Genomic DNA, 21897 nt, shown 5'->3' with positions numbered 1-21897 from the left:
CTCCACTTTGCTGTAGGCCTAGCAGCCACCATTTTGTTTTCTAGGCCTAGCAGCCACCATTTTGTTTCTAAAGCCTTGTGGTAACCATTTTCTTTCTGAGGCCTAGCAGCCGTTATTTAATTCCTAGGCCTCGTAACAACCATTTTCTTTCTCAACCCTTTCAGCCGCCATCTTCTTTAATATTACTACCAACCTCCACTTTGTTTCAGATCTGCCAGCCGCCATTTAATCTGCCTCGATTTCCTCTCTTAGGCCTTGTGGCAACCATTTTCCTTCTGAGGCCTATCAGCAGCCATCTTCTTTCCTATTAGTAGCAACCTCCATTTTGTTTTAGGTCTGTTGGGCGTCATTTTGTATCTGAGGCTTAATAGCCTATATTTTGTTTCTTAGGCCTTTCTGTCACCATCCTTGCAGTCTCTGTTTTGTGTTGGGATCTCTTGGCAGCCATTTTGTTTCATAGCCCATAGCTTCTGTGTTCTTTTAGTTCCATTGGCTGCCATTTTGTTTCCAAAATATTTTGGGCGCCATTTTGTTTTCGAACTGTTTTGGCTGCCATTTTGTTTCCGAAATCTTTTAGGTACAATTTTGTTTCTGAAATCTTTTGGGCGCCGTTTTGTTTCCAAAATCTTTTGGCAGCAATTTTGTTTTCAAACTCTTTTGGCTGTCGTTTTGTTTTTGAACTCTTTTGACTGCCATTTTATTTTCAAAATCTTTTGGGCACCGCTTTGTTTCCGAAATCTTTTGGGCGCCATTTTGTTTCCTAAATCTTTTGAGTGCCGTTTTGTTTCCGAACTCTTTTGGCCGCCGTTTTGTTTCCAAACTCTTTTGACCACCATTTTGTTTTCAAACTCTTTTGGCCGCCATTTTGTTTCTGAAATCTTTTGGGCGCCGTTTTGTTTCAGGTTCTGTTGGCCACCATTTTGTTCTGTAATAAAACGGGGAATCAATTGACTTTCAATACTCAATTTGTGATAAATGTTGCATATTTTTAAAACCGACCTATCCCTCAGTTTTCTATCTCGTTGTCAACACGCTGTCATGGCTTCTCCTTCCCAGAATCTTTTGCAAACGGACGATGAGAAGATGGGGAAAGGGAGACGAAGGGAAGAAGGAGCCGAGAAAACCGTTTATTCGGAGATTACTAAATCCTCCGAGGCAAGTTGTTTGACATTTGGGGTTTTCCTGACCAGATGAGGGGAAGGGAGGCCTTTTTCACAACTACGCCTGTGGTAAAACAAAACCGCAAAGGTGTGAAGAGAAAGTACAATGGTGATGTTCCATTCTGAGGGGAAAAGGTTTACTTCAACACCCACCAACACAATGGCAGGGCCTTCCGTTCCTCCATTTGCATTTGTGGCTCTAAGAACCTTAGTTTCCGTGCACAAGCAAATTCTCTGAGGGGAAACCTGCAGACACTTTTTCCGGAGACGCAACCCTTCCTATGAAGTAAACCTTTTGCGAAACCGTGGTGCGAACATCGCGTCCCTTAGAACCGGCCCCCAAAGACACCTTAAGAAGGCCTGAATTGTCCTTGTAAACCAGACACGGGCAAACTTGGGCCCCCAGGCTGTTAGGAATTGTGGGAGTTGGAGTCCAAAATCCCAAACTTATCCCAGGCCTGGTCTGAACCCCGATCGGAGCAGTGAGTCGCACTCTCTCAGCTTCCATTTCAAGGAACTGCTTGAGAGCGGTGTCAAATTTCAAGTGTAAAAGAGTTGCCCCAAAGCCAGGTTGATTTCAGGGGTTGAGACAGGCCTGTTGAGTGTTTGTAGGCCTAGCAGCCTCCGTTTTGTTTTCTGCTTGCCGCCATTTTGTTTTCTGGGACTAGCACACTCAATTTCGTTTTCTGCTTGCCGCCATTTTGTTTTCTGGGTGCCTCCATTTCGTTTTCGGTTTTCTGCCATTTTGTTTTCTGGGCCTAGCAGCCTCCATTTCGTTTACAGTTTGCCACCATTTTGTTTTTTAGGCGCCTCCATTTCGTTTTCTCCTTGCTGCCATATTGTTTTCTGGGACTAGCAGCCTCCATCTCATTTTCTGCTTGCCGCCATTTTGTTTTCTGGGCACCTCCATTTCATTTTCTGCTTGCCGCCTTTTTGTTTTCTGAGCCTAGCAGCCTCCATTTCATTTTCTGCTTGCCACCATTTTGTTTTCTGTGCCTAGCAGCCTCCATTTCATTTTCTGCTTGCCGCCATTTTGTTTTCTGGGCCTAGCAGCCTCAATTTCATTTTCTGCTTGCCGCCATTTTGTTTTCTAGGCCTAGCAGCCTCCATTTCATTTTCTGCTTGCTGCCATTTTGTTTTCTGGGCGCCTCCATTTCGTTTTCAGCTTGCCGCCATTTTGTTTTCTGTGCCTAGCAGCCTCCATTTCTTTTTCTCCTCACCGCCATATTGTTTTCTGGGCCTATCAGCCTCCATTTTGTTTTCTGCTTGCCGCCATTTTGTTTTCTGGGCCTAGCAACCTCCATTTCATTTTCTCCTTGCTGCCATATTGTTTTCTAGGCCTAGCAGCCTCCATTTTGTTTTCTGCTTGCCGCCATTTTGTTTTCTGGGCGCCTCCATTTTGTTTTCTGCTTGCCACCATATTGTTTTCTGTGCCTAGCTGCCTCCATTTCTTTTTCTCCTTGCCGCCATATTGTTTTCTGGGCTGAGCAGCCTCCATTTCGTTTTCTGCTTGCTGCCATATTGTTTTCTAGGCCTAGCAGCCTCCATCTCATTTTCTGCTTGCCACCATTTTGTTTTCTGGGCGCCTCCATTTTGTTTTCGGCTTGCCGCCATTTTGTTTTCTGGGCGCCTCCATTTCACTTTCTCCTTGCCGCCATATTGTTTTCTGAGCCTAGCAGCCTCCATTTCGTTTTCTGTTTGTTTACCGCCATTTTGTTTCCTGTGCCTAGCAGCCTCCATTTCGTTTTCTGCTTGCCACCATTTTGTTTTCTGGGCCTAGCAGCCTCCATTTCTTTTTCTCCTCACCACCATATTGTTTTCTGGGCTGAGCAGCCTCCATCTCGTTTTCTGCTTGCCGCCATTTTGTTTTCTGGGCACCTCCATTTCATTTTCTGCTTGCCGCCATTTTGTTTTCTGAGCCTAGCAGCCTCCATTTCATTTTCTGCTTGCCACCATTTTGTTTTCTGTGCCTAGCAGCCTCCATTTCATTTTCTGCTTGCCGCCATTTTGTTTTCTGGGCCTAGCAGCCTCAATTTCATTTTCTGCTTGCCGCCATTTTGTTTTCTAGGCCTAGCAGCCTCCATTTCATTTTCTGCTTGCTGCCATTTTGTTTTCTGGGCGCCTCCATTTCGTTTTCAGCTTGCCGCCATTTTGTTTTCTGTGCCTAGCAGCCTCCATTTCTTTTTCTCCTCACCGCCATATTGTTTTCTGGGCCTATCAGCCTCCATTTTGTTTTCTGCTTGCCGCCATTTTGTTTTCTGGGCCTAGCAGCCTCCATTTCATTTTCTCCTTGCTGCCATATTGTTTTCTAGGCCTAGCAGCCTCCATTTTGTTTTCTGCTTGCCGCCATTTTGTTTTCTGGGCGCCTCCATTTTGTTTTCTGCTTGCCACCATATTGTTTTCTGTGCCTAGCTGCCTCCATTTCTTTTTCTCCTTGCCGCCATATTGTTTTCTGGGCTGAGCAGCCTCCATTTCGTTTTCTGCTTGCTGCCATATTGTTTTCTAGGCCTAGCAGCCTCCATCTCATTTTCTGCTTGCCACCATTTTGTTTTCTGGGCGCCTCCATTTTGTTTTCGGCTTGCCGCCATTTTGTTTTCTGGGCGCCTCCATTTCATTTTCTCCTTGCCGCCATATTGTTTTCTGAGCCTAGCAGCCTCCATTTCGTTTTCTGTTTGTTTGCTGCCATTTTGTTTCCTGTGCCTAGCAGCCTCCATTTCGTTTTCTGCTTGCCACCATTTTGTTTCCTGGGCCTAGCAGCCTCCATTTCTTTTTCTCCTCGCCACCATATTGTTTTCTGGGCTGAGCAGCCTCCATCTCGTTTTCTGCTTGCCGCCATTTTGTTTTCTGAAGCTAGCAGCCTCCATTTGGTTTCAGCCCTTTTGGTCACAACCTCCATTTTATTTCAGGCCTGCCAGATGCAAATTTATTTGTAAGCTTAACAGCCTTCAATTGGTGAGATGGTCTGTCAGCCTCCATTTTGCTTTCTGGGCCTAGCAGCCTACCTTTTTTTCTGGTCTTTCGGCCACCATTTTGCTTTCTGGGCCTAGCAGCTTCCATTGTCTTTTCAGTCTACCGACTACTGTTTCATAGGCCTAGAAGCCTCCATTTGTTTTCATCTGTTTTGGTCACCATTTTGTGTTGTAAGCCTAACAGCCTCAGTTTGGTTAGTTAGTCTATCAGCCACCATTTTGTTTTCTGGGCCTAGCAGCCTCAGTTTTATTTTAGGCCTGTCAGCTGCCATTTTTAACAATTATTTTAAGCCTAGGAGCATCCATTCTTTTTTAGACCTGTCATTTTGTGATGTAGGCCTAGCCTCCTCCATTTTACTTCAGGTCCATCAGCCACCATTTTGTTTTGTAGGCCTAGCAGCCTACCTTTTTCTTTTAGGTCTGTTGGCCCCTCTTTTGTTTTCTAGGCCTAGCAACTTCCGTTTTCTTTTAGGCCTGCCAGCCACCATTTATTTTATTGTAAGTCTAGGAGCATCCATTATATTTCCAGTCTACTGGCCGCTGTTTTGTTTTGTAGGCCTAGCAGCGGCCATGTTGTTTCTAAGGGCCAGGCCACACTCACTCAGTCTCTGAGGGAGGCCACCCCTCAACATCTGTATGCAGATGATATCCAACTCTGTCGCTATTATTATTATTATTATTATTATTGCCGGGGAAGATAGTGGTGGGGTATAAATAAAGATTATTATATTATTATTATTATTATTATTATTATTATTATTATTATTAATGCCACCCCGAGTCCCTGTTGGGGGAGATGGTAGCAGGGTATAAATCAAGTTTATTATTATTATTACAATTACTATTATTATTATTATTAAGGCCACCCTGATTCCCCGTTGGGGGAGATAGTGGCGTGATATAAATAAAGGTTATTATTATTATTATTATTATTATTATTATTATTAAGGCCGCCCTGAGTCCTCGTTGGGGGAGATAGTAGCATGATATAAATAAAGATTATTATTATTATTATTATTATTATTATTAAGGCCGCCCTGAATCCTCGTTGGGGGAGATAGTGGCGTGGTATAAATAAAGTTTATTATTATTATTATTATTATTATTATTATTATTAAGGCCGCCCTGAGTCCCCGTTGGGGGAGATGGTGGCAGAGTATAAATAAAGTTGTTTATTATTATTATTATTATTATTATTATTATTATTAAGGCCACCCTGAATCCCCGTTGGAGGAGATGGTGGCAGGGTATAAATAAAGTTTATTATTATTATTATTATTATTATTATTATTATTATTATATTAAGGCCGTCCTGAGTCTTCGTTGGGGGAGATAGTGGCATGATATAAATAAAGATTATTATTATTATTATTATTATTATTATTATTATTAAGGCCGCCCTGAGTCCCCTTGTGGGGAGAAGGGAGGAATAGAAGTTTGTGTTATAAATAATAAATAAAATAAATAAATCTTCAATTGTGTGTTTACTTTCTTTGGCAGAGTGAGGACCAGAGCCTCAAGACGGTCTATGAGACAGTGAAGAACCCTCAGCCTCCCAAGATGCAAGAGATCATCTAAGAGGGATCATATGTTCTTGCCCCGACCTTATTCTCCATCTTCATCGCTATGATACATCACCTTGTTGATAGGAAGCTTCCCAATGGAGTGGAAATCATCTATCGGACAGATGGCAAGCTGTTTAACCTCAGCAGACTGGTCACAACAACATCTGTTATAGAACTCCAGTATGCTGATGACAACATCCTCTGTGCTCATTCAGAAGACGACCTACAAGCCATTCTAAACACCTTCACAGAAGCATACGAGAAGCTTGGCTTCTTCTTTATCTCACTCTGGTTTTAATTATTTTTAATCAGTTTTTTCTTTTAAATTTTACATGTAACCCGCCCTTTTCACTGTGGTTGTGTTTATTCTAGTTTTATACTGTTATGTTTTCACATGTTTTATGTAATTATGATGTTATTGTTTTTGGGTTGCGTTTTCGGTTTTATGCTGCTGTAATTTGTGTTTGGACTTGGCCTCATGTAAGCCACACCGAGTCCCCATTGGTGGGATGGTGACATGGTATAAATAAAGTTTATTATTATTATTGGTCATTGAACATATATATAGGCCGATGATAACGTAGTATGTGCACATTCAGAAAAAGAACTACAAGCTGCTTTGCAGAAGCATACGAGAAGCTCGGCCTCTCATTGCACATCGAGAAAATTAATTGTATGCAAATGGTTCAGTTGCCTTCTGCTTTGAGTCTCCTTTAGGAGAAAGCAGGATATAAACAAACATAATAATAAAAATAATAATAATAATAATGGATACATGGCCACTTTGAGTTTCCTTTGAGAGAGATTGTATGCCGTGTTGACACACACACACACACACACACACACACACACATATATATATATATATATATATATATATAAATTTCTTTGGGGAGGGGATTAATTTCATTTGTTTGTTGTTTTGTTTTTATTTTGACAGTATTTTTCTCCTTTTGTTGGGTTTTTTTTTCAAATTTTCACCTTTCGAGTTGGAAGAGACAATTATAATATAATTATAATAATATAATTATAATTATAATAATATTATCATAATTATAATAATATTATCATTCCATTTTTATTATAATATTAATAAAAATTTAGGATAACACTAAGGCCACTCGATGATGATGATATAATATAATATATATAATATATATCTAATACTTTTATTATTATTATTTAAAAATAAAATTAGGATAATTGGCAGAACACTAAGGCCATTCAATGACGATGATGATATAATATAATATATATAATATAATATAATATAATATATATCTAACGCTTTTATTATTGTTTAAAAAAATTAAATTCTTATTTTTAAATACTTGTTGATTTTTTTGAAATATATTTAAACATTTAAAAAATATTTAGACAATTTAAAATATTTAAATATTTTTAGAAATATTTTAAAATATTTAAACAATTTTAAAAAATTAAATATTTTTCAATTTTTTAAAAAAATATTTAAATATTTTTAGAAATATTTAAAAATATTTAAGCGTTTTAAAATATTTAAGCAATTTAAAAATATTTAAATATTTTTGGAAGAATATTTAAAAATATTTAAACAATTTAAAAACAATTAAATATTTTTAGAAAAATATTTTAAAATATTAGAACAATTAACAAATATTTAAATATTTTTAAAAATATTTTAAAAATATTGTTAAAATATTATTTTTATTTATTTATTTATTTATTTAATGCACTTATTAACCGCCATTCTCAGCCCGTTCGGGCGACTCATGGCGGTGTACAAACACATACAGAAGACAGCTTACAAAGAACATATAGACTATACACAACCACAGACAACACTAAAAATCCGCTACGTCTCTTAGTAGAATCATAACCAGTCTCATATTCCTTGTTCCATTCCGATCTTCTTGCCATATTGTCATATTGTTGTTGCACATTAATTGAATGCCCTCTCGAAAAGCCATGTCTTGAGGCTTTTTCGGAAGGACATGAGGGAGGGCGCCTGCCTGATGTCTGCAGGGAGAGTGTTCCACAGCCGGGGGGCCACCACCGAGAAGGCCCTCTCTCTCGTCCCCGCCAGACGTGCCTGTGAGGCAGGCGGGATCGAGAGAAGGGCCCCCCCAGATGATCTCAAGGTCCTCGTGGGCTCGTAGGCCAAGATGCGGTCCGAAAGGTAATTTGGGCCCGAACCGTTTAGGGCTTTGTAGGCCAAAACCAGCACCTTGAATTGGGTCCGGTAGCAAATCGGCAGCCAGTGGAGCTGGGACAACAAGGGCGTTGTGTGCTCCCTGCTACCTGCTCCAGTTAGTAACATGGCTGCCGCGCGCTGAACCAGCTGAAGCTTCCGGGCCGTCTTCAAGGGCAGCCCCACGTAGAGAGCGTTGCAGTAGTCAAGGCGGGATGTGACCAGAGCGTGTACCACCGTGGCCAAGTCAGACTTCCCGAGATACGGGCGCAGCTGGCGCACGAGCCGAAGCTGTGCAAATGCTCCCCTGGTCACCGCTGAAACCTGGGGATATTTATTTATTTATTAAAAGTATTTCTAACAACTTTGGCAAATGACTGGATTTTTAAAAAAGAAATTAAAAACATAATGGAATATTTCTGCTCACAATTATTATATTTATATTATTAGAAATGATAATAAAATATTATATATATATATATATATATATATATATATATAGTAATCTCCCAAAATTATTTAAAATGTTTATATAATCTGTGCTCATAATTAATATTTTAAAATAATTTAAAATAATTTTTAAAATATTATTTTTACAACTACCTTGTCCAAGATGGCGGCGGGACTACAACTCCCAGAAGCCTCCGCGGCTGAGCGCCATTTTCCTCCGCTTTCTCCCAAAAGAGACGCCGGCGGTGGGCGGGGCTAGTCATAAATTTCACTTTATCTATGGGCAAGCCCTCTGAAATGAGACTCCTAGAGCGTCCCCTTGCCCTCGCGCTTCCTCATGCCTTCCTCACCCTCTCTCTCTATGGTCGGGCCCTCCAAGAAGAGGTTTCCTAGAGCGCCTCCCGGCCATGCTGCAGACTCCTTCGGCGGCTCTCGGCTGCCCTCCTGTGGCGGCGCATGCGCATTGCCGGAAAGGCCTTTGTCCTGTTTTCCATCCATTCTATTTTAAGAGTCAATAATAATAATAATAATAATAATAACAACAACAACAACAACAACAACAACAACAACAACAACAACAACAACATAATGCAAAGGAATTAACAGTACTATAACAATAATAATAACAACAATATGGTAATATAATAATGTAGTCTACTATAATAATAATATAGTAATAATATAAAGGAACTAATAATAATAATATAGTAATAATATAATAACCTGAAGGAACTAATAATAATAATAATAATAATAATATAGAAATATAAGAATGTCTACTGTAATAATATAGTAATAATACAATAATGTAAAGGAACTAATAGTAAAAATAATAATATAGTAATATAATATGTAGTCTACTATAATAATAATAATATAATGTAAAGGAATTAACAGTACTATAACAACAACAGCAGTAATAGTAATATAATAATCATATAATAATAATGTAAAGGAACTAATAATATTAATAATAATGTAGCAATATAATAATAATAATAATAATAATGTAGTCCACTATAATAATAATAATAATAATAATAATAATAATTCACACCAGAAGCGACTTGCAGTTTCTCAAGTCGCTCCTGACACGACATAATAATAATAATAATAATAATAATAATAATAATATAGTAATAATATAATAATAATAATGTAAAGGAGCTAACAGTCAACTATAAGTAATAATAATAAAGTAATCATAGAGTAATAATGTAAAGGAATGAATAATAATAATAATATAGTAATACTATAACAATGTAAAGAAGCTAACAGTCGACTATAAATGATAATAATAATAATTATTATATAGTAATCATAGAGTAAAGGAATGAATAATAATAATAATAATATAGTAATACTATAACAATGTAAAGAAGCTAACAGTGAACTATTAATAATAATAATAATAATTATTATTATTATATAGTAATTGTAGAGTAATAATGTAAAGGAATGAATGATAATAATATAACAATGTAAAGAAGCTAATAGTCAACAATAAATAATGATAATAATAATAATAATATAGTAATCGTAGAGTAATAATGTAAAGGAAATATGGGTTGCTTACCTGTAACCGTAGTTTCCTGAGTAGTCACCTGCGAAATAGCACTTATGGTATTCCTGCGCCCGCGCAGGCCCAGCTTTCGGAACCTTCTAGACTTAAAAAGAAACATTTTGCTCCCCAGTCCCGCCCCCCCTCCCCCCGAGTATATAAGGTCCGTGGGCGGGACCAACCGTCAATTCTCTTCCGCCGCACAGCAGCCAGAAGGAACGTGGCATGACACTCGAGGGGAGGAAGGGAGGGAATGTGCTATTTCGCAGGTGACTACTCAGGAAACTACGGTTACAGGTAAGCAACCCATATTTTCCTGTCGTAGTCAACTGCGAAATCGCACTTATGGTAGACTAGCAAGCTATAGTCAGGATGGAGGGAGTCATGCCACTGCAGAAAAGAGTATATTCCTGCCGAAGCATACATCCCTCCTGGACCTCACATCAAGCTTGTAATGGGATACAAAGGTGCTTGGGGATGCCCATGTGGCCGCCCGACACACCTCCTCCAAGGGAACTCCTCTCAAAAAAGCCACTGAAGTGGCCATTGCCCTTGTTGAATGAGCATGCACCTGCTGCGGCAATTCCTTGCCCGCTAACCGATAGCAAGTGCGAATGGTAGATACAATCCAAGCGGAAAACCGCTGTGACGTGACCGGCAGACCCTTTGTGTCCTTCCTGTACTTTAGGAACAACCTGGGGGACTTCCTAAATTCCTTAGTCCTCTGTATGTAGAAGGCCAGTGCCCTTCTGACATCTAACAAGTGTAAATTCTTTTCCAGCGATGTTTCCGGATTCTGAAAGAATGCCGGAAGAATTATTTCCTGTGAGTTATGAAAACGAGTGGATACCTTGGGTAAGAACGCCAGGTCTGTCCGCAGGACCACCTTGTCTTTATGAAACTTCAAATACGGTTCATCCACTCTAAGAGCACACAATTCACTCGATCTCCTGGCCGAAGTAATAGCCACTAAAAAGGCTACCTTCCAAGTGAGTGACGCTAGGTCCGTTGATGCTAAGGGCTCAAATGGAGCCTTCGTCAGTGACGAGAGAACCAATTCCAGACTCCAAGAGGGAGTAACCGGAGCCGTTGGTGGTCTGACATTTGCTAACCCCTTCAGAAAGGCCTTGACCGACAGGTCAACGAAACAGGACGGAAGTCCCGTCTTCCTTCTGGCCCATGAGATGGCCGCCAAATAGCACTTTATCGAAGAGTTAGACATGCCCGCCTCTGAGAGGGACAGCAAAAAATCCAAAATCACTGAGATAGGTGCGGATTCTGGTTGCACCCCATTTGCTGCTGCAAATCTGCTAAATCGAGCCCATTTGTATGTGTATGAGCGCTTGGTAGATGGTCTGTGAGCCGCATCAATAATGGCTAGAACAGGCTCTGAAAAGGAAGCCTCACGATTTACTCCGGTGGGAGAATCCGCCACGCGGTCAACCTCAGAGTTTGGACGTCCGGATAGAGAACCTGTCCCTGTTGGGAGGTTAGGAGGTCCGGCTTGTTTCTGAGTCTCACAAAGACTTTCCCTGACAATTGAAGGAGTGGTGCAAACCTTCTTCTGGAAGGGACTGCCCGAAGAAGACCAAAGAATGCACGGAGTTGGCTTCGCTATAAGAAATGATCTGATGAAACATCTGTCCGAAGCACCCACTGGCATCAACGAACGACTCTCCACCCTCCGAATTGATCTTGCCAAAAACCAACGGGCAACCATCATAAGTGCCTATGCACCAACACTAGACGCTGATGAAGACATCAAGGAGAAATTCTACTATCAGCTGGACACTGTCCTATCGGGGATACCTAAGGAGGACAAAATCATTCTCCTGGGGGACTTCAATGCAAGAGTCGGGCGAGACTTCGACCTGTGGCCAGGCACCATAGGAAAAGACGGGGTTGGAAACAGCAACTCGAATGGCATCCTGCTTCTCACCAAATGTGCGGAGCACAACCTTGTCATCACCAACACGCTCTTCCGCCAGAAAAACAAGTTCAAGACATCATGGAAGCACCCCCGGTCAAAGCATTGGCACCTCTTAGACTATGTAATCACACGTGCCAGAGACCGCCGTGACGTACTCCTCACAAGAGCCATGACAGGTGCTGACGACTGCTGGACCGACCACAGGCTAATCCGATCCACGATGGCTATCAAGATCGCCCCCAAGCGCAGACTCCAAGGAAGAAAGACAAGGCGCAAAATGAACACCCAAGCCCTTCAGGAGCCCTCCAGGCGAGCTCATCTCCAAACAGCACTCAAGGACCATCTACCCACAGCACACCCCGAAAATGTTGAGGAACATTGGAACAAACTGAAGACCTCCATCATCCAAGCCTGCGAAGAAACTATTGGATACCAAGCCAAGAAACATCAAGACTGGTTTGACGAAAATGACATCGAGATCCAACAGCTAATCGACAAGAAAAGGAAAGCCTTCCAAACATGGCAGAGAGACATCAACTGTGCTGCTAAGAAAAAGATCTACGCCAGTGCAAAAGCTGAGGTCCAAAGAAGGACAAGAGAACTCAAGAACATCTGGTGGACAAAGAAGGCTGAAGAAATCCAACACCTGGCAGATACCCATAATGCTCAAGGATTTTTCAAAGCCACAAAGGTCATCTATGGGCCAAGAAACCATGGCATACAGCCTCTACGCTCATCAGACGGAACCAAACTCCTGAAGGACCAAAAGTCAATTGCACTACGTTGGAAAGAACACTACCAAAGCCTCCTAAACCGCAGCTCCAGTGTGGCCGAAGAGGTCCTCTCACAAATCCCGCAACAACAAACCAGGGATGAGCTTGCAGCACTGCCTAGTTTGGAAGAAGTCAGCGATGCCATCAGCCAACAAAAGAACAACAAAGCCAGCGGACCGGATGGGATCCCTGCTGAAATCTTTAAAGAGGGAGGACCTGCGCTGACACACCAACTCCACCAGCTCATAGAAAAAGTGTGGGTGACCGAGAAAATCCCAGCAGACTTCAAGGATGCCACCATCATCACCCTCTTCAAAAAAGGGGAAAGAACAGACTGCGGAAACTATCGAGGTATCTCCCTTCTAACCTCTGCTGGAAAAATCCTCGCAAGAATCCTTGCAAACCGCCTTCTGCCCCTCTCAGAAGACACCCTCCCAGAATCCCAGAACGGCTTCCGCCCCTCCAGAGGAACCGTGGACATGATCTTCACTGCAAGACAGCTCCAAGAAAAATGCAGGGAACAAAACCAACCTCTGTACATGGCATTCATCGACCTTGCAAAGGCATTCGACACAGTGAATCGCAGCGCTCTCTGGACCATCCTCCAAAAAATCGGGTGCCCAAGCAAATTTGTGAACATCCTGCGGCTCCTCCACGATGACATGATGGCAACAGTCTTGGACAGCAATGGCTCCCAAAGTGACCCATTTAAGGTGGAATCGGGTGTCAAACAGGGATGTGTTATTGCCCCAACTTTATTCTCCATCTTCATCGCCATGATACTACACCTTGTTGATGGGAAGCTTCCCAGCGGAGTGGAAATCATCTATCGGACAGACGGCAAGCTATTTAACCTCAGCAGACTGAAAGCCAAAACCAAGGTCACAACAACATCTGTTATAGAACTCCAGTATGCTGATGACAATGTCGTCTGTGCTCATACAGAAGAAGATCTACAAGCCACTCTCAACACCTTTGCAGAAGCATACACAAAGCTTGGCCTGTCACTGAACATCGAGAAAACCAAAGTGCTGTTCCAGCAGTCACCAGCCGTCCCCTCTCCAATGCCAGAAATACAGCTTAATGGTGTAACATTAGAAAATGTCGACCATTTCCGCTACCTTGGCAGCCACCTCTCCACCAAAGTCAACATCGACGCCGAAATACAACACCGCCTGAGCTCTGCAAGTGCAGCATTTTCCCGAATGAAGCAGAGAGTGTTTGAGGACCGGGACATCCGTAGGGATACTAAGGTGCTTGTCTATAAAGCTATTGTCCTCCCAACCCTGCTATATGCCTGTGAGACGTGGACTGTCTACAGACGTCACATGCAGCTCCTGGAACGATTCCATCAGCGCTGCCTCCGGAAAATCCTGCAAATCTCCTGGGAAGACAAGCGGACAAACGTCAGCGTGCTGGAGGAAGCAAAGACCACCAGCATTGAAGCGATGGTCCTCCAACATCAACTCCGCTGGACAGGCCACGTTGTCCGGATGCCTGACCACCGTCTCCCAAAGCAGTTGCTCTACTCCGAACTCAAGAACGGAAAACGGAATGTTGGTGGACAGGAAAAGAGATTTAAAGATGGGCTCAAAGCCAACCTTAAAAACTCTGGCATAGACACTGAGAACTGGGAGGCCCTGGCCCTTGAGCGCTCCAGCTGGAGGTCAGCTGTGACCAGCAGTGCTGCAGAATTCGAGGAGGCACGAGTGGAGGGTGAAAGAGAGAAACGTGCCAGGAGGAAGGCGCGTCAAGCCAACCCCGACCGGGACCGCCTTCCACCTGGAAACCAATGCCCTCACTGCGGAAGAAGATGCAGAGCAAGAATAGGGCTCCACAGCCACATGCGGACCCACAAGGAAACCCATGATGGAAGACCATCTTACTCGTCCAACGAGGGATCGCCTAAGTAAGTAAGGTGCAAACCACGGTTGACGTGGCCACCACGGGGTCACTAGGATACAGTGCGCGTTGTCCGATTGTATCTTTGCTACTACCCTCAGAAGAAGAGGGAATGGTGGAAACGCGTAGACTAGGGGACCCCCCCAGTTCCTGAGGAATGCATCCCCTAGACAGTCCCCCTGCAAGGACGGCTGAGTCCTTGCGCAGAATGCTCTGCATTTCCTGTTCTCCGTGGATGCGAACAGGTCTATGGTCGGATAACCCCACACCTGGAAGATCTTTCCTAATTCTTCCAAATCCAGTGACCACTCGTGGTTCCCCATTGGGCTCCTGCTCAGGGAGTCCGCAAGGGAGTTTTGTTCCCCCGGGACATGAGAGGCCCGTAGGAACGTTCCCCTCTGGATACACCATTCCCAGATGCTGATCGTAAGTTGCAGGAGCTGGTGTGAGTGAGTGCCGCCCTGTTTGTTTAAGTAGTACATGACGGTGGTGTTGTCCGTCAGGATCTGTACTACTGTACCTCTTACCATGCCTTCGAAGGACTTTAGAGCTTTTCCTACTGCCATGAGCTCTAGAACGTTTATGTGTAACGTGCTTTCGCTTGGAGACCACCTTCCCTGAGCGACAAGTCCTTGTGCATGGGCACCCCACCCCGACAGGGAGGAATCTGTTGTGATAGCTAGTGTAGGAGAGGGGGGCTGAAAGGGGAGTCCCATACAGACCCATTGGGGTTGCGTCCACCATCTCAAGGAGCACCGGACTTGTTCCGGAGGGGACAGCCTGATATTCTGGTTGTCTGTGAGGGGGTTGAAAACTGACCCAAACCATGCCTGCAGAGGACGCATCCGGAGTCTTGAGAACGGGATTACCGATGTGGTGGAGGCCATATGGCCCAGTAGGACCTGGACCTGCCTGGCCGAAACCGTGGAGGACTCCAGGAATCGGTTGATAAGCTCTCGAAGATTGGAGACCCGATCGCCAGGTAGGTACGCTCTCTGCGTGCGAGAGTCCAGCAAGGCTCCAATAAATTGGATCTGACGGGACGGTGTCAGGGACGACTTCTCCGCGTTGACAATCAACCCCAAAGACTGCAAAAGACAGAGAATGACAGAGATATGGTGACGCAGTTGGTTGTGTGATTGGGACACAATCAGCCAATCGTCTATGTAGGGGTACACTATAATGCCCTGAGTGCGTAGATGCGCCACTACCACTGCTATGCACTTGGTGAAAACCCGTGGGGCCGTACTCAGTCCGAACGGGAGTACGTTGTAATGAAATGCCTGCGAGCCCACCATGAATGTCAAAAACCTTCTGTGGTGTGGTGCTATTGAAAAATGGAAGTACGCGTCCCTAAGGTCGATGGTGGCGAACCACACATCTTTCCTCAGCAGGGGTAAGATCGAAGCCAAAGTGACCATTCGAAATTTCTTTGGAATGATGCATTTATTTAAATTCCTTAGATCCATAATTGCCCGAAACCCTCCTCCGCGCTTTTCAACTACAAAATAACTGGAGAAAAAACAATGCGGGAACATAGACGGCGCAACAGGTGAAATGGCCCCTTTTTGTAGGAGCGTATTTATCTCTTGCAGGAGTGCCGGAGACGGTTGCGTGCTCGTAACCCTGCCCGTTCCCGGGATCTCATTGAATTCAATGGTGTAACCATGTCTAACAATAGCTAACACCCAACTATCAGTAGTGATACTTTCCCAACAATTATAAAACATAGCCAGTCTATCACCAAACACTGGGGGAGAGTTAGCTGGTGCACTCGGGGAATGAACATTAACAACTGGGGCAATTTGGACCTCAACGGGTTCAACATTCAAGCTTGCGGAGGAATTGGTTAAGGGGCTCTCGATGATAGGGTCCCTGTCATCAAAGGCGCTTCCGCGAGGCGCCCTGCTTAGGTTTGTTTTGGTAGGGTTGGAATCTTGGTTTGGGATTATAGGAGGATCTCCTATTTCCCTGATATCTGGGGGATGACGAATTCCTTCCCCTGAAGGGCCCTGAATAAGAGTTATTAAAATTCTTACGGAAATTACCCGCAGGAGGTTGCCACCTTGTGCGTTGTTGGTTGTAGGGCTGCCAGGTGTAACCGAATTTACCAGCAGCCTGGCGTACTTCCTGCTTCTCCTTTAGTGTTCCGTCCGTTTCCGGATTGAACAAGCCTTCCTCGTGTAGAGGCAGGTCCTCGGCTAAGGCCTTCCCTTCCTCAGATAAGTTAGCAGCCCTAAGCCAGGCGTGCCTTCTGATTGAAGTGGCCGTAGCAAACAGGTGGCCCGCAGTTTCGGCCAGGTGTTTGGCAAAATCCTTTTGGATTTTTGACAAAATCAACGCCTCCGTGTGGAGAGTCTTAGGAAAACGTTGTTCCTCCTGGGGCAGTTTGTCGAGGTATGGGAGCATTTTATTCCATAGGAAGCTCTGATACCCGCTCATATAAGTCGCGTAATGCGACATCCTTGTTAGCAGACCGGCCGTAATATGAGCTTTCTTTCCCATGGCGTCAACTTTTCTGCCCTCTTTGTCTGGGGGAGCAGAAAGGATTCCCTTTGGGCGTTTCGATTTAACCACTTCGGCTACCACCGTATTCGGTTTAGGTGGATTTGTTACCCATTTTGCCTTGGCCAGGTCGATTTTGTACATATTGTCGACCCTCTTGGGGACTGCTGAGACTGCTGCCGGTGGTATGTCTAATATTTTAGCCAATTTCAACAAATAGGGGAGCATAGGTAGGGCTGTTGAGGTAACCACATTTTGCTCCTCACTAGGGAACATTGGGTCCTCGACATGCTCCGGGGCTTTAGGGGCCGGGATGTCGAGGGCCTTGATCATTCTGTCTACAAGACAGGCAAACTTATTGAAGTCTGGGGGTAAAGGACCCGGTTCGGAGGTGTTGGGGACCGCCGAATGGTCCGGATTATCTGAGTCGGAGTTTGATTCCTCCGCCTCCGTGACCCTCAGCTCCGCACTGGGAGTATGGTCCTCAAGGTCCCCTACAGGTGCCAATGATTGACAAGCAGCAGTTGGCACCGGGGTGGGATCACCATTATCAATGTTAACATCATTAGCAGGATCAATGTACAGAGATTGGTTCATACAAGCAGAACGCTCAGTACATAAGTTTTGTCCCACAACAAGTTCTTGATTTGCCCTGGGGGCTCCTTCAGGGCGCGAAACAGTTTCCTGCGCTCTGGCAGTTGAGGCCGTTGTCGGTGGCGGCATTAAGGCTGGGGCCGGAAAAACAGTTGTTGATGTGCCCAAACCCCTTTGAGGAATTCCAGGGATGGCCTCCATGTGGGGCATGGGCGCAAAAGGAGGTGTATGCTGAAATAGCATTTGGCCCGATGGCGCCATTTGCCAAAACCCCGGGTAAGGGTAAGGGCTCGGCGCGAATTGGGGCCGCTGGAATGATGAGGAGCAGGACCTGCGGGCCCGACGTGCCCTCCTGGCTGATCTGGAGGCAGGGGAGGATGAAGACGATGAGGAGGAGGAAGATGAAGAAGAGGTCCTCCTGGAGCGGCCCCTCGATCCCCGTCGGTATCGGCGGCTGGATGCCCTGCTCCTTCTGGAGCGCGATCTGCTCCGCCTGGAGGGAGACCTAGACCTGCGCGGTCTGCGGAGTCGCTCCTCCCTCCCAGGCGAGGCCGGAGTTGGGTTGGGGAGGGAAAGGAGGCCTCCCCTCGGGCTCGCCGAGCTCGTGCGCCTGGCGGTATCGAGCGGTCCCTTCCAAGCCTCGGCATCGGGGACCGCTCGCTGCTGCGCGCCCGCGGCTCCTCCTTCTCCAGGCATTTCCCTTCCTGCTTCAGGCGGGGCCAGCTCAGGGAGGGCGGGGCCAGTCGATGCGCCGACTCCCGCCCCTCTCCCTGAGGCCTCGATCTCGGGCGCCTCTCGAGCGGTTGGAGGAGGAGTTAGCAAGCTCGCCACCGCAGGCGCCAGGAGAGCCTCCGTCGACGTCGGGGAGGCTAGAGGCTGCGCAGTCTTCATCCCCGATTCACGGGGAGGCGCCAATCTCCCTGGCGGGAAGAGGAGGCTGGCCGTGGGCTGCGCCTGCACGGGGCGCCGCTGGCCGTCCGACGGAGATTTCCCCACCTTCTTGGAGGCGCTGCGGCCTTGAGGCTCGGTGCGGCCCTCCTGCGCCTTCTCCTTAGGCTTTTTGGCCTTTTTCTTTGGAGCAGCCTCTGGAGGTAAGGAGGTTGGGTCAGGCCCCGGCGCAGGCTTCTGGGGCGGTGGGGGCAGCAGGGCCCTCTCGTAAAGGGCCGCCTTTAAGCGCGTTTCACGGTTTTTCCGCGTCTGCGGAGTGAAGGCCGCGCAAACCGCACAAGCCTGGGAGAGATGGACTTCTCCCAGGCAGGCGAGACACAGGTCATGCCCGTCCGTGTCTGGGAGCACGTTGGGGCACTTGCTGCACTTCTTGAAAGAAGTGGTCGCCATCTCAGCAGCCACTCGTGCCACTCGTGCCAGTTTAAATAAGAGTTGTCAAACAGTCCAAGTCGGGGAGCCAGAAATTGGAAAAAAAAAAAAAAAAAAAAACGTGTCAAATTCAGTCCGATTCAAAGCCAAAGTATAGGTTCACGATGCTGATGCCTACTCTAACGGCGGAAAAAAGAGAATTGACGGTTGGTCCCGCCCACGGACCTTATATACTCGGGGGGAGGGGGGGCGGGACTGGGGAGCAAAATGTTTCTTTTTAAGTCTAGAAGGTTCCGAAAGCTGGGCCTGCGCGGGCGCAGGAATACCATAAGTGCGATTTCGCAGTTGACTACGACAGGAAACTAATAATAATAATATAGTAATATAATAATAATGTAGTCTACTATAATAATAATAATAATATAGTCATCATAGAATAATAATGCAAGGAACTAATAATAATAATAATATAATAATAATATAGTAATATAATAATAATGTAGTCTTCTGTAATAATAATAATAATAATAATAGAGTATTCATATAATAATGGAAAGGAGCTAACTGCGATGGGTGTAGATCAGTGGTTCTCTCATTGCTCTGCATGGGGAGCTGGAGCTGACAGATGGGAGCTCAACCGCACTCTCCCCGGATTCGAACCTCCAACCTGTCGGTCAGCACAAGGGTTTAATCCAATGCCTCACTGGGGGCACCTCTGTTAGTTCCTTTACATTATTATATGACATTATTATTATCAATCTTATCTTGTATTATTATTATTATTATTATTATTATTCAATGCCTGGAAATTCAATGTTCTGCCTCTTTAAATGTCATTTCCTCTTCCCAAGAAGGAAGAGGAAGAAGTTTAAAAGACAGAAAAGAGGAAATAAAAATATATATTTCGAAAGGAAAGAGGCGTTGGTTCCGGATCGGACGGAAAAAGCAGAAAAATAGCATTAAAAACAGAATAATCCATGTGGTTTTGGAAGATTGGATTGGCCGCCCTCTTTCCAGGTGAGGCAGAAAAACTATAATTTTTTTAAAATATACATGATTTAGTGGGAATTTTTGACATATTAAAAGAAAAAATAAAATAAAAATATAGAGAAATGTTTGCATATTTTAAGAGGTTTTTAATCATACAAAATATTGTAAATGAACTAATAAATATACATGATTTAGTGGGAATTTTTGACATATTAAAAGAACATAAAATAAAAAATATAGAGTGTTTGCATATTTAAAAAAAAGTTTTTAATTATATTAATAATAGAGTAATCATATGAAAATAATGTAAATGAACTAATAAATATGCATGATTTAGTGGGAATTATGCACGATCTAATGGGAATTTTAGACGAATTTAAAGAAAAAATATAGGGAAGTATTTGCACATTTTTAAAAGGTTTTTAACTATATTAATAATACAGTAATCATATGAAAATGATAATGTAAATGAACTAATAATATAGTAATTATATAATAATGCATATATAATGTAAAGGAACGAACAGTCTATAATAATAATAATAATAATAATAATATAATAAGCACATCATTCGAAAATACATCACGCAGCCCAAGAAAAATTATAATAATAATATACTGTTGTCGAACGGGGATTTGAAGCACTTTCCTGCTGTGTGACCCTCCTTTATTTTATTGTATTTTACTATTTATTTTTTTGGCTCAGTTCTTCCATTGGAAGCATTGCGACGGCCCTTCGAGGCGGGACAAAACGAGACGGAAGGAAGAATGGGACTCTCCGTCGCCACGACCCCCTTCCAGGGCATCAAAGAGGGTATTATATACAGGCATTGATTAGCATTTTATTTATTTATAGGATTTTTAATTTCCATTTGTACGTTATCTTTTTCAGTTTTGTCTTCCATTTTCATTTTTACTGTTTTTTATTTATATTATATTATTTTGATTTTAATTCACTGATGTCTCACTGTTTTTTGTTTTCTTCATTCTTATGACTGTTTTTTTTATCGTAACCGTTTTAATTAATTTCTTACTGTTTTTATTTTATTTTTCTTTAATTCATTCAATTCGTAGATTTTTTTAAATTTTTTAATATTAATCTCTTGATTTTAATTCACTTCTTAATTTCCATTTCCATTGGTACATTATCTTTTTCAGTTTTGGCTTCTATTTTCATTTTTACCGTTTTTTTAAATTTATATTATTTTGATTTTAATTCACTGATGTCTCATTGTTTTGTAGTTTTCTTCATTCATACAACTTTTTTTATTTTTATCATTACTGTTTTAATTCATTTCTGTTTTTATTTTATTTTTCTTTAATTCATTCAATTTGTATATTTTTAAATTTTTAATATTAATCTCTTTTGATTTTAATTCACTTCTTAGTTTTTATTTTATTTTTCTTTAATTCATTCAATTCGTATATTTTAAATTTTTTAATATTAATCTCTTTTGATTTTAATTCACTTCTTACTGTTTTTATTTTATTTTTCTTTAATTCATTCAATTTCGTATATTTTTAAATATTTTAATATTAATCTCTTGATTTTAATTCACTTCTTACTGTTTTTATTTTTATTTCGGTTTTAATTTATTAATTTCACTGTTTTAAAATTATATATTTTTTATTTTTATTCACTTTTTACTATTTTTATTTTTAATTCCATTTTAATTTATTGATGTCTTACTGTTTTCTATTTTTCTTTATTCTTATTACTGTTTTTAATCGTTCTTATTCTTTAAATTTAAATGAATTGATTCTGTTTATTTTTAATTCTTAATTTATTATTTATTATTTTTATTCATTTGGTTTTTAAAATATTTATTATTTTGATTTGTTTTAATATTTATTTTTTTATTTTAATTCGTTTGTATTTAAATATTTATTTTGATTTTAATTCATTTCTCTGTTTTCATTTTATTGTTTTGATTCATTGATGGATTACTATTATTTTTATTTATTTTAAAATAATATTTGTTCGAATTTAATCCCTTTGGCTCCACCCCTT

At 42.6% G+C, this 21897-nt stretch overlaps 1 protein-coding gene across 1 annotated transcript in view; it reads left to right on the top strand.

Moving 5' to 3' along the window:
* Positions 1 to 6285, top strand: part of LOC132764545 (SLAM family member 9-like) — a 35154-nt gene extending 28869 nt beyond the window's left edge. Inside the window, exons 9-10 of the mRNA XM_067472595.1 lie at positions 1057 to 1155; positions 5630 to 6285. Of these exons, the coding sequence (XP_067328696.1) occupies positions 1057 to 1155; positions 5630 to 5707 (177 nt within the window). The 3' untranslated portion in view covers positions 5708 to 6285. The remainder of the gene's footprint in view (positions 1 to 1056; positions 1156 to 5629) is intronic.
* The last annotated feature ends 15612 nt before the right edge of the window (positions 6286 to 21897 follow it).

Source organism: Anolis sagrei, chromosome 12 (genome assembly GCF_037176765.1).
Source record: "Anolis sagrei isolate rAnoSag1 chromosome 12, rAnoSag1.mat, whole genome shotgun sequence".
NCBI classification, from domain to species: domain Eukaryota; kingdom Metazoa; phylum Chordata; class Lepidosauria; order Squamata; family Dactyloidae; genus Anolis; species Anolis sagrei.
Note: the sequence above shows the minus strand (reverse complement) of the source record. Positions and strands in the feature narration are given on the sequence as shown.